At 42.0% G+C, this 13,489-nt stretch overlaps 1 protein-coding gene across 1 annotated transcript in view; it reads left to right on the top strand.

The window, feature by feature from the left end:
* LOC119732174 (eIF-2-alpha kinase activator GCN1-like) overlaps positions 1-13,489 on the top strand; it is a 49,410-nt gene that overhangs the window by 21,779 nt on the left and 14,142 nt on the right. Inside the window, exons 22-34 of the mRNA XM_038205594.1 lie at positions 656-880; positions 2,055-2,182; positions 3,195-3,384; positions 4,752-4,988; positions 5,412-5,606; positions 6,522-6,768; positions 7,638-7,759; positions 9,269-9,383; positions 9,526-9,705; positions 10,520-10,740; positions 11,015-11,222; positions 12,198-12,394; positions 13,199-13,456. Of these exons, the coding sequence (XP_038061522.1) occupies positions 656-880; positions 2,055-2,182; positions 3,195-3,384; positions 4,752-4,988; positions 5,412-5,606; positions 6,522-6,768; positions 7,638-7,759; positions 9,269-9,383; positions 9,526-9,705; positions 10,520-10,740; positions 11,015-11,222; positions 12,198-12,394; positions 13,199-13,456 (2,523 nt within the window). The remainder of the gene's footprint in view (positions 1-655; positions 881-2,054; positions 2,183-3,194; positions 3,385-4,751; positions 4,989-5,411; positions 5,607-6,521; positions 6,769-7,637; positions 7,760-9,268; positions 9,384-9,525; positions 9,706-10,519; positions 10,741-11,014; positions 11,223-12,197; positions 12,395-13,198; positions 13,457-13,489) is intronic.

Below are 13,489 nucleotides of genomic sequence, written 5' to 3'. Positions count from 1 at the left end.
AGTATAATCTAGGTCTAAATTCATGCACGGCTGAGCATAAACAACACAAGGTCCGGCCCAAGACCTTGACACAGTGCATCCTCCAAAATCAGCCACACATCTTTGCCATGTAGCCTCAGTCCTGCAAAATCCTCCTTTTTGCAAAGAATATATTGGAGGATTTGGGAAGGTATAGTGTTCATGAGAAGAATTGAAATCCCAGACCTTCTATTGTATTGATTTAGAATCAATTGAAATCCCAGACCTTCTATCGTATTGATTTAGAATCAATTGAAATCCCAGACCTTCTATCGTATTGATTTAGAATCAATTGAAATCCCAGACCTTCTATCGTATTGATTTAGAATCAATTGATATCCCAGACCTTCTATCGTATTGATTTAGAATCAATTGAAATCCCAGACCTTCTATCGTATTGATTTAGAATCAATTGAAATCCCAGACCTTCTATCGTATTGATTTAGAATCAATTGAAATCCCAGACCTTCTATCGTATTGATTTAGAATCAATTGAAATCCCAGACCTTCTATCGTATTGATTTAGAATCAATTGAAATCCCAGACCTTCTATCGTATTGATTTAGAATGACTCTGAGTTATCCAGCTGTGTCAAGATTTGACATCACTGACTTTTTTACTTGTTTATTTTTGACAGAACGGCCCTGAGCTGCTACCACGCTGTGCTATGTTGACTCTCCTGACCCATCTGATTGGTATCAGTGGACCGGTCCTACAACAGACAGCTACCACTGTCCTGGTTGATCTGTGTCATAGCGCCGGAGGATTGGAAGGCTGTACCATGGCAGAGCAAGATGAGATCGATGTTATCTTGACGGTGTTACAATCTCCATGTGCTGCAGTCCGGGAAGCTGCACTCAAGGTATTAGCTTATCCGGGTCGTGAGACATACATGTACCAAGTTTCATGTTGTTGCATTCACTTAATTTCAGATAACTTGATGAAACCAAACCTTAACCCATCTACTGTTTGAACAGTAACAGACAGTCAACATTCCCCTGCCATGCCTTTTACACTGGCTAGTCACCAACCGTCAGATCATATTTCAAGCAAGCACTCTGACTAGTCAAATTCAGTTAACAGACAATAGCAGGCAACTAGCTAGCGCAGATATCTGATCAATCATCTACAGTCAAAGCATAGCTGTATCACGTTACATAAACAGTCCCAGCCAGTCAATCCTGCTTTATGTAGGCTGGGAGCTCTTAACTGTTGAAAACAGTCACTTGATTGATTTTGAATGAAAGGACAACTTGGCACAGACTGTTTGTTTGCATAGGAGGGTTAATGAAAGTATGTTCAACTTTTTGCGCCCGAGGCTGAAGAAACGGTAGCAGATGTGTTGCTTGATGTGGTACTGTAAAATTTTAACAACGTTGGATTTATTATGGATAATCTTGGACCTCGACTACCCCAGTGAAAATTCTTTGATCGCTTTGTTTGTCCTCTTTTGTTTTAAAAGATCGTTAAAGGTAGAGTATATCATTTGTCATGTGTGCATTTTTGTTTGTTTGAAGCAACAAAAGTGCTCAAAATCTAAAGAAGGGTGCTTGGTAAGCCTTCTTCTTAAACAAATAACCTGATGAAGTTTCAGCTCAGTAAATGTTGTATATTCCAAGCAAAACAATATCTAGGATCTCATTTTCAATTCAAAATTCACAGAGTCATGTTTTAAATTGCACCCAAAATCAGCGTCCAGGACACGTTCTCCTTCAGCTGATTGCAGCTACGCGATGTCGCACACTGAACTGACGAATAATTGCAACTGCGCGCACCTGTGCGTTGTGTCAGCACTTGCGCGCACTCATTCACAGCCTCGCCGAATTAAAAACTAACTACTAATGGAAATTTCCAAAAACGCATCTTTAGACGCATCGTTGGAAAAGGCCTTTTATTGTTTTCTTCAAAATGACAGCATGCCAGAAAGAATGCTTTTCAACAATAACTTTGTCAGTTACATTTTGGATGGCTGCAAATGATGTGTTCTACCTTTAAAATGAAAATGATATTTGACGAGCATTTTGTCTTGTTTCCAGGGATTGAAAGAGCTGAATGAAGTACTACCCACCATGGACACAGATAAGGAGCACGCATTGAACCTGACACGCAGAGTTCTGATAGCAAGACAGGATCCTGAGGACACAGTCAAGCTGCTTGCCGATGAGTAAGTCTGGCAAGGTTCTTGAGATACATGAACCAGTAAGCTGGTGGTTGTGGGTTCACGTCTCACGCAAGCAAGCCTGTCAATGTATTTAAATTACCCCAGTGGGATATAATAAAGATTATTTTGATTTTGATTTTGATTTTTTACTTCAATATCAAGGAAGGAACTGAGCCTACAGTGAAATAGATTTTATGCAATTTCTTATACATATTGATTCAAAATTTGGGTAATCTTTTGCTCCCCAAGTTTATTACCGTAACAAATCGCTATCTACAGCCAACTCCTGTGCTTAGTATTTCTATATAAACACCACAAAAAAAGAAAGTCCATACTCATTGGAGGGGTCATAATTTTGAATCTGATCGTCTTATGAAAACCTCATTTATATAGACTTTTGTGAATGTTGTTAGCTACATTTTGATACCCCGTTTGCTACCGAAGACTGTAAATCGTCTACGATTGACAATGGTTGATGAAAAATGATGCAGTTGAAAAGGTTGAAAATGTAAAAGTTTACACTGAGTGTGACAATGTCACACTGCCCGAAAACGCCAGGGAATATCAATCGCACAGTGCTTGTATGCATTGGAGCACGCAGGCTTTTCGAATGGCCTGCATTTTGTTCGGGCACTGTGCAGTCTATAGAGGCCAATTATGAGAATGTGTGTTTGGTTACACTTAGTAATTTCTCCTCGCATAATCTTTTAAATTTTCAACTTCTCCAACTGCATCAGTTTTCATAAACCGTCGTCAATCATGGACGATTTACAGTCTGCAATAGCAAACGAGGTATCAAAATGTAGCTAACAACATTCCCCAAAGGTCTATATAAATGACGTCATCATAAGACGATCAGACTTAAAATTATGACCCCTCCAATGAGCGTGGTCTTCCTTTTTTAGCGGTGTTTATCTAGTCCTGAGTTGAGCGGTGAATTTCATGTTGATCTGACCACTTGTTGTAAATATACAAAGCCTGAATCGTTCCCATTTTTATGTGTTACTATTTATAGATTATGGGATGAAGCTGACCTAGCCTTAGACCCTGACCTTTGCCCTCTGACCATCGATGATGTCATCCATACTGAGCATGTGATTCGTCAATCAGCTGCGTTATCACTGGCTATACTCTTAGATGAATACCCTGAACATGTGGAGGAGACGCTGATCAAGTTGTTTAGTCTGCATAAGGACAACCTACACGTAAGTCCAATAACCTTTGTTAGGCCAAAAAAAAGAATAGTTCTGCTTCCGGTTACCCGACCGACCCTATTTTTAGGCTGCGACCCTAAAAATGTTATCGGCAATTCAAAAAAAAAAAAAAAAAAAAGATTGAATAAATAAAAATAAAAACCTTATGTCTTGTCTGTCTTCACAAAATACCTCTCAACAACCCTTTTGCATCAAAAAATGCTTGTATTTATTGTTTTCTTACTTACATTCGCTATTTTTTCAAAAGAAACCTCCGTTATTTTTACAAATTTGCTGCGCGATTCAACTACTTCGCAATTCGATGTCTATAATCACGTGCGTAATAAGCGCAATGCGGCGACAACTGGTTCCCTCAGCGCCGCGCAGGGTCCAATTATGAAAATGCGGTAACTAGTCTGTGCACGGCTATGCGATCGTTAGCGCTAGCATGGCTTTGCAGGCGCAGGCACGTGCTCTGTCAACTGGTCGGATTCGACATCGTAAATATGTTGAGAAAAACACCGATGGAGAAAGAACATTTTTGCAAGTTAAATCACAGATTTGATCTAGCTTGTCTGTGTATGTATTTTCCGTGTTCAAGAGTTCATTTTGAGATCGCACTACTCGTATTTGGAGTGATACAATGCAGCGTGTTTCCTGAAATGTTCGACCCGTTGGCCGCGGGCCACACATGTACATGTACAGTGCATCACACACTTCGGAGTTTTATTTATTTTGGCCAGCTCCCCTTCTTGACTAGTGTTGTGCCTATGGTGCGAACGACCTGAATTTCCCACAATTTTTTTTACGAATTATCGAACGTAAATATATTGACAATAATTAAGGTAGGTTTTATTCACTTTTTGTGGTAATTTTGTGTATAGCTTTTGTAGTGCAATGGAAATAGTTCAGGCTAAAACTTCGCATATAATTGAATACTCAATCATCATCCAACAGTTCATTCAATCTGCATAAAAAAAATTGGCAAAAAAAAAAAAATTTCCGACCGACCGACCCTATTTTTGAAAGGCATGTAATCGGAAGCAGAACTATTCTTTTTTTTGGCCTTGGCAAAATCAAAACAGAAAAGTGGAATTCAAACCGAATGAAAACAAATCTGAATTGAAATTCTACCACTCACAACATCTTTACTTCTGATAATTCCTTTATGTCAAGACTGTTGACTATTCATAAATAGGCAGTTTACCCATTCCCATTGGTCGAGAGCCCGTCTCGTGGCCGGTCTTAAAGGGATAATACAGACATGGCCTGCTGGTCTTTGAAAAAACATGAAGTAAAATTGTTGACAAAAACGTTGGAAATGTGACGTGTAGTTTACCGTCTTATCTGCTATGTTGTCTCTGTTTGATGTCTTTCAGATCCCACCACCTGTACTGGACAGTCTTGGCCGTGTCATATCCGAATCGCCCCCCGATCGATACGAAGCCCGATGTGGGGTAGGCAACACTCTAGGCAAGATATCCCCTTATCTCATCAGGGGACAAGTCTTAGAGATGTTTGAGTTCTTTGTCTCTGAGGGACTGAATGATCGTAACGAAGAGGTCCGGCAGGTCATGTTAAAAGCAGCGACTGCAGTCATAGACAACCATGGCAAGGTAAGACACCTCCAAAAACTGGCAATTCTTGAAGTAATTGCTAACATCGTCAACACAGAGTGCCTAGCCATCTAGGTGGCACGTGTGGTCTTGCAGTAGGGCTCAGAATTCATGATCGTGAGATTGTGGTTCGAGCCCCGCCGTGGCCATGCGCGTTGTGCCCTTGAGTAAGGTGCTTTACCTCAATTACTCCTCTCAACCCAGGTGTTAAATGGGTACCGGCATTATTCAATGCTGGGAAGGTAACAGACTCGCTGTGGAGGAGGTGTGGCGATCCCCCCACAGCAGCTTTTCATTGACTCAAGTCTGGCCCAATCGCTTCGAAAGAGAGATGGGCACTCTGTTCCTGTGAACACAGGTTCGTCCCTTTACCTTGTAGCCATCTAGCTATCCTAATTTTACCCTCTTTGCTTTTGTCTTTAGGACAATGTCTCAGTGCTTCTGCCAGTCTTTGAGAAGTTCCTAGATGAAGCACCTAATACCTCATCCTATGACGCAGTGCGACACAGCGTCGTCATCTTAATGGGATCGCTCGCTAGACATCTGGATAAAGACGATCCTAAGGTCAAACCAATTGTTGCTAAGTTGATTGAAGCTCTGTCTACACCTTCCCAACAGGTAAACGATGTGTTTATTTACATTCTCCGAACTTTCAAATTCCAAGGTTATTTCAACCTATAGGCAGTACAAGATACAATTAAAGGCACGTGGGTTCATTTGCATTTCGTCGTGTCTGTGCAACAATCTCCTAAAAATGCGTGTGACGTCGTGTACGTCAAACGTGAAACGCGAGTTTTGAGTGTCAAAAGGTCGTATCTCGCTTAAAATAACCCGGATGTACACACAAAGTCAATGGACGTTGCGATACGTGAGATGCAACCTTGTTGTACAGAGCGTATTCGCGCGAGATACAACTTTGTTGCAGAATCGAGTTAAGACCTTGTTGCACTGACACGACAATTTTTCCAAATTTTATTAAGAAGCTTACTTGGATTAAAGATCGTACTGGTACTAAACACCCTATGAAATTATTACGTCTGGCTTGCTGTCATTTAGAAGACATCATGAAATGTAGGTGCTTCGCAATGATCAGTCAGTTGACTGATTTTTGGAATTCAGAGTGCTTTTGACCAAATTGTGCTTTGTTTTCAATATTTTTTCGAAAAGTGTAATATCCACTGAGTTTAACATCAGCAGGTTAGGGTTTAAACATTCTTCTTTGGATTTTGAGGGTCGTTATTGACACGACAAAATGTATGACAAGTGGATGATCCTATATGCCTTGAAACATGACTGAATTGTGATTCTTAGAACCTGCTGAAATTACAGGTTACCTAAGCCGTTCTGAATCTCTAACGTCCTTGAAATTAGTCACGATTGTGTCGCAACATGGTCAGTGATTGTAGCAAGACACAAGTTGTAGCACTAACCAGCATCATCCAACAGTACATTCCTTGGGTCAGGTAGTAAGCTTCAATGTCAAAAGCAATTTGGACATTGACTTTAACCTGATCATTATGACCTTTACTTAAGGTTCAAGAAGCTGTCGCCAACTGCCTCCCACCCCTCGTACCAGCCATCAAGACCGACGCACCTGCGATCGTCAAGAATCTTCTGGCATTGCTCCTGGAATCAGAGAATTATGGTGAAAGGAAAGGTGCTGCGTATGGCTTAGCTGGACTCGTCAAGGGTCTAGGTATTCTATCCCTCAAACAGATGGATATCATGTCGACACTGCAAGAAGCTATTCAAGACAAGAAGAATTTCCGGAAGAGAGAAGGTCAGATAACTTAACTCCTTATTCCAATTTATTGTTTGGACATAGTTATGACTTAACCAGTGATATCAACAGCATCTTGTTTGTACAGATATACAGGGTGGATAAAAGAAAACGAAACCGAGAAATTATTGCTTATTGGAACAGAAGTAGGGCACATGTGAATCAAACGGAGATATCCCCTGTAAGGGTTGAATCTCCTCTTTAAAATGACACCCTGATCATGTCCTTACATTCATGGTTGACTGAGCAGTGACCAATTTGATGAAAGGGTCTATTAAGAGAATTGTGGCACTTTTCAATTGTGGTTTTTGAGGTGTCAGTTGTCACAGAGTGAAAGGATTTGGTTGCCAATCAAGGCAGGTGGGGAAAAAAGAGATTTCACCATGAAAAGTGGTGCAATTTATTAGTCAATATCTTTATTCAAGGGGTGCTAGTCAGAAGCCCATATATTCAGTGCAGACATAGATCACACCCAAAGTCACGATGCATTCTTTGTTCAACTTTTCAAAAAATGTTATAATTCACCTAGTCAGTTTCCCTTTGCGGTTCATTTGAAAATGTGTAATAAAAAGCTGTTTCCTCTCTGAGAGATTCTATTTGCTATTTGCCAGGTCTGCATCAGGTTCAAACCTAACTTTGGGCGTAATCCGTGTCTGCATGGCATATACGGGTTTATGGCTTCTAGCGTCCCTTGAACAAAGACATTGACCAATTGGGGAACCACCAACATAAGGCTGGATAGCTCAGTTGGTAGAGCACTGGAACGGTAATCCGGAGGTCGCAGGTTTAAACCCCGCTCCAGTCAATTTCTTTGTTTAACTTTTCATAATTTTCTGATTAAACGCTTGAAATTCTTGTAACTCACACAGGAGCTCTGTTTGCCTTTGAGATGCTATGCAACATGCTGGGACGTCTGTTTGAACCTTACGTGGTCCATGTTCTGCCTCATCTCCTACTGTGCTTCGGGGATGGAAACCAGTATGTTAGAGAGGTAGGTTAGTTTGCATGAACATTGTGTGGGTCATGTTTCTCATCTCCTACTGTGCTTCAGGGATAGAAACCAGTATGTTAGAGAGGTAGGTTAGTTTGCATGAACATTGTGTGGGTCATGTTTCTCATCTCCTACTGTGCTTCGGGGATGGAAACCAGTATGTTAGAGAGGTAAGTTAGTTTGCATGAACATTGTGTGGGTCATGTTTCTCATCTCCTACTGTGCTTCGGGGATGGAAACCAGTATGTTAGAGAGGTGGGTTAGTTTGCATGAACATTGTGTGAGTCATGTCTGTCATCTCCTACTGTGCTTCGGGGATGGAAACCAGTATGTTAGAGAGGTAGGTTAGTTTGCATGAACATTGTGTGGGTCATGTTTCTCATCTCCTACTGTGCTCCAGGGATAGAAACCAGTATGTTAGAGAGGTAGGTTAGTTTGCATGAACATTGTGTGGGTCATGTTTCTCATCTCCTACTGTGCTTCGGGGATGGAAACCAGTATGTTAGAGAGGTAGGTTAGTTTGCATGAACATTGTGTGGGCCATGTTTCTCATCTCCTACTGTGCTTCGGGGATGGAAACCAGTATGTTAGAGAGGTAGGTTAGTTTGCATGAACATTGTGCGAGTCATGTCTCTCATTTCTTCTGTGCTTCGGGGTATGTTAGAGAGGTAGGTTAGTTTGCATGAACATTGTGTGGGTCATGTTTCTCATCTCCTACTGTGCTTCGGGGATGGAAACCAGTATGTTAGAGAGGTCGGTTAGTTTACATGAACATTGTGTGGGTCATGTTTCTCATCTCCTACTGTGCTTCGGGGATGGAAACCAGTATGTTAGAGAGGTCGGTTAGTTTACATGAACATTGTGTGGGTCATGTTTCTCATCTCCTACTGTGCTTCGGGGATGGAAACCAGTATGTTAGAGAGGTAGGTTAGTTTACATGAACATTGTGTGGGTTATGTTTCTCATCTCCTACTGTGCTTCGGGGATGGAAACCAGTATGTTAGAGAGGTCGGTTAGTTTACATGAACATTGTGTGGGTCATGTTTCTCATTTCTTACAGTGCTTCGGGATGTAAATCATGTCCCAGCTAGATAAGTAAATTTGTTTTAATATCAAATGGTTCATGTTCTTTACATTGTTTTTGTGAGGTTTTCAATGTGGAGTACCATGGTCCAATGGTTGTTGTGGCCAGGTCTCATACATGTGATGATACATGGGTTCACACCCTGACAGGAACCTTGTGTTTGTGTTCTTGGGCAAGACATTTTACTGCAATTGCCTCCATCCATCCAGCAGTACCTATGAGGGTAAAGACCAGATTGCGCTGATCTCCAGCTGCTGCAATAAATGGTCTCATGGCCTGATGAACAGGGGTAATAATTGTGAAGCACTTTTTGACATTGGTCTAAAGTTCTATATAAGCGCCACATTATTATTGTTGCTAAAAGGCTTTGTGACATTGATTTTTATTGAGTATAGTTGGCATATTTGGTTTTCTTTGTTTTGCAGGCAGCTGATGATACAGCCAAGGCTGTCATGAGCAAGCTGAGTGGACATGGGGTCAAGTTGGTGCTACCATCACTACTAGCTGCACTCGAAGAAGACTCATGGAGAACCAAAACAGGTGAGTAGATAGTACAATGATTCAAAGATTCACGGTAAAAACTCATATTGTTGAGATTTAAGCTAGTGTGTCGCTACGTATTTATAATTGGCTTTTGTAGTATGTCAACTATAATTGAATTCATCTGGTTTTTGTTGTGTAGGTTCTGTTGAGTTGTTAGGAGCCATGGCCTACTGTGCCCCTAAGCAGTTATCATCATGTCTGCCCAGCATCGTCCCCAAACTCATGGAAGTATTGACAGATTCTCACAGTAAGGTACAGAAATCTGGAATTCAAGCACTCAAACAGATCGGAGCTGTCATCAGGAATCCAGAAATCCAAGGTAAGGATTGTAATAGGATCTGTGCATGAAGTGTGAGGGCGCTCTTTAGCCTTATGACATATACAAATCGCATTTGTTTTTTCCATACTTATTAATTTATTTCCCTTGTTTTTGCTGCTTGTTTTTTAATCTAGGGGCTAGACGTTGATACGCAATAGCCCGCCGCCGCGATAACCCGCTGACGCGAGAGGGCGCTATCACGACCAACCAATATCGTCCACGGACTTGTCAGGAACAACGTCTAGAAAATCTCCTATTGGTTGTATAATGCGCGTGCACCTGTTTGGCCTAATATTTGCAGCGCGCAATTCAAACAATTTATATTAGTTCCGAAGCAAACTTTTAAATTTCTTCCAGTGCAATAAAAGATGCAGCAAGACCTTTGTGCAACTTCACTGGTCAGCTCTTTTGTTGTGTGTAGCGTGTGTGGGACTGAAAATGGACCGTAATTGCCTGCAGAAGTCGCGCATGCGCACTAGTTCCCTTCATATTTCGGAGCGAGATTTCAGGAGCTTGCCTAGACGTTGTTCCTGACAAGTCCGTGGGTGATATTGGTTGGTCGTGATAGTGCCCTCTCGCGGCGGCGGGTTATCGCGGCGGCGGGTTATCGCGTATCAAACCATAACAACGTCTACCCCCTAGACTACTTGTTTTTCTGCATTCAACTTTCACTTTAATTCAAACTATCATGTCACCCATTTTAAGGAATTGTACCCATGTTCCAATGTTTCCCCTGTAGTTTTTGCCCATTTTTCAGCGATTCTACCCGTGTTTCCAATGGCTTTTTCCTGTATTTTCTCTTCCATTTTTCCAGCTATCGTTCCCATGCTGTTGGACGCCCTGTCCAATCCATCCAGCAAGACCTCCAAATGTCTACAGTTGCTCTTGGCAACCAAGTTTGTTCACTTCATTGATGCGCCCTCACTTGCCCTGATCATGCCAGTTGTTCAGCGAGCCTTTCAAGATCGATCCACCGATACTAAGAAGATGGCAGCGCAGATTATCGGCAATATGTACTCACTTACTGACCAGAAGGTAAGAGACAAATCTAGCTCCTTACCTCCAATCAGTGATAGTCTGTACCTTAGGTCAGCAAGGTATCAGCCCATTTTGAATGATTTTCTTGATAGGATCTAGCTCCCTACCTCCTATCAGTGATACTCTGTACCTTAGGTCAGCAAGGTATCAGCCCATTTTGAATGATTTTCTTGATAGGATCTAGCTCCCTACCTCCAATCAGTGATACGCTGTACCTTAGGTCAGCAAGGTATCAGCCCATCAGACCTATTTTGAATGATTTTCTTGATAGGATCTAGCTCCCTACCTCCCGTCGGTCATGCCAGGGCTCAAGGCATCTCTTCTAGACCCTGTACCTGAGGTGAGGAAGGTATCAGCCCGTGCCTTAGGAGCCATGGTCAAAGGAATGGGAGAGAGTAGCTTTGATGATCTGCTGCCGTGGTTGATGGAGAAGCTGACCGTTGAGCAGAATTCAGTGGATCGGTCCGGTGCCGCACAAGGTAAGCGGGGGGGGGGGGGGGGGGGGGGGGGGGGGGGGGGGGGGGAATTGGACACTCCACACTGGTTTGTGCCTACCCTTAGCTTCAATGGTTTATTCACCATTCCAGTTTCAGCCTACCTTTGTCCCCCGCCTACGTGATCTTATACTAAATCACTTCCCTTATAAACTCAGAGATTACTTAATTATCTGGATTATGATGCAGGAATCATTTGACAATTACACTTACACAAAGTATGAGGCTCCCTCCACTGCGACTATAGGTGATTGGTTATTGGTTAATTGTGGGAGATTAGAGCATTGCAAGAACACTCCACGAGACCGCGCTCGGGTTACGGCCACAGCAGAAAGAGAGTGAAGCTGAGCGCTCGGCCGCTTATATACACTGGCGCTATTGGCTGGTGCCCCCATAAACCTGGGTGAGTGCACGCGCACCCCGCTAGCTACCAGTCATGCCAGTAAAGAACTAAAGTGCGCCCTCTATAAAATGCATTGCGCTACAATATTCCTAAACTACAAGATCTTGGTGGTATATGGTGAAAATGGCGTTGAAAATAAAGTCTAACTTAAGAAATGGCGGTCATTTACAGAAATGGTGTATGAGATATGGTCATCGTTACTGTGGTTCTTTGCTATTGTTTTGACCATGTCTCATAGACTTGCATATTGAAGAAATTGTTGTTGACCATTTTTCTCTAAATGGCCGCCATTTCTTAATTTAGGCTTTATTTTCAACACGGTTTCACCACATACCGACAAGATCTTGTAGTTTAGGAATATCTTAAAACAATTTCAACATGTCTCCCCAGTATTGAGAAATCTGCATCTGAAAAAGTGTTAACTTTTTTTTTTGTTGGACCACCCTGTATACCTGTAGTCATTAGGTAAATTGTTACAAAACTCATTACCTGTTTTATGTTCAAGAGATTGAATTAATTTGTTGATCTGATGCATGAATGGATATAATTTGTTGCAGGTTTGAGTGAAGTCATGGCAGGTATGGGGATAGAGAAACTAGCCAAGTTGATGCCTGATATCATCAAGACAGCCGAAGCACCCGACATCCCACCTCATGTCAGAGACGGTTACATCATGATGTTCATCTATCTACCTGGGACATTTGGTGATAGATTCACAGCGTATGTCGGCAAGGTTATCCCTGCTATCTTAAAGGTAAGGAAAGAATGTATGGATATTATAGCTCAGTAGAGTGTGGTATTTCCAACCAATTGCAGTACAGTGGCACGCCGCTATACCGAACACTGCTGTACCGAACATTCAGCTATACCAAACATCGTCCTTGGCTCCCGGTTTTTGTGTACAAAACGTACTTAACATTGTTGTTGAAAAATGTCAACAGAAGAATGACTAGCGGCTATTATTTCCCAAGGAATAGAGGGGAACGGCCACCCGTTGCTGTAGATAGTAAGCTCAAAAACTGTGGGATTACGTAGTTCAATAAGCCTCTGTACTGATGACGTCACACTTTGTTTACGTGTGTGCTTTCCTATGGTGCTCAGTGGACCGTGGGCCCCCACTGGCTCCATAGGAAAGTGCACAGGTAAACACAGTGTGACATCATTGGACAGAGGTTTATAGTCGGCACATGTTCAAAGTTGTCTTTCAGTAACTACCAGGGCGTGCAGGGTGAAGTTTTGAAGGGCGATATTTATTGAAAAGTGCGTACCAGAGCACCGGCAGCTTAAAATCGCTATGCTGAACGATCACTATTACGAACAATTTCAGTGGATCCAGCGATGTTCGTTATAGCGGCGTTCCATTGTATTTCTTTCAGGTATGGATGGTTGGGTGAAATTTCCATAAACTTTCATAATGATGCTTTAAGCCAATATGGTCTCTTTCCAAAGTAAATCTTTTGTAACATGCAAAAAAAGTACCATTGAAAATTTTGATTATTATGTATCTTCATTAAATTTGTCTGAGTTTCAAAAGCATTTACTTCCATTTTTATCCCAGGCCCTGGCAGATGAATCCGAGTTTGTCCGTGATACGGCCTTACGAGCCGGCCAACGCATCGTCCACATGTTTGCAGAGACATCTGTATCTGTCTTCCTACCAGAATTAGAGAAGGGTTTGTTTGATGAGAATTGGAGAATTCGCTACAGCTCTGTCCAGTTATTAGGTGATCTGTTGTACCGAGTGTCAGGGGTCACGGGCAAGCAGTCGACCGTCAGTGGAGAAGATGATAACTTTGGAACTGAACACTCAACTAAGGTTAGTACTTGGACTGACGTAAATGTTAACCTA

Source organism: Patiria miniata, unplaced genomic scaffold (assembly GCF_015706575.1).
Source record: "Patiria miniata isolate m_02_andy unplaced genomic scaffold, ASM1570657v1 HiC_scaffold_24, whole genome shotgun sequence".
NCBI lineage: Eukaryota > Metazoa > Echinodermata > Asteroidea > Valvatida > Asterinidae > Patiria > Patiria miniata.
Note: the sequence above shows the minus strand (reverse complement) of the source record. Positions and strands in the feature narration are given on the sequence as shown.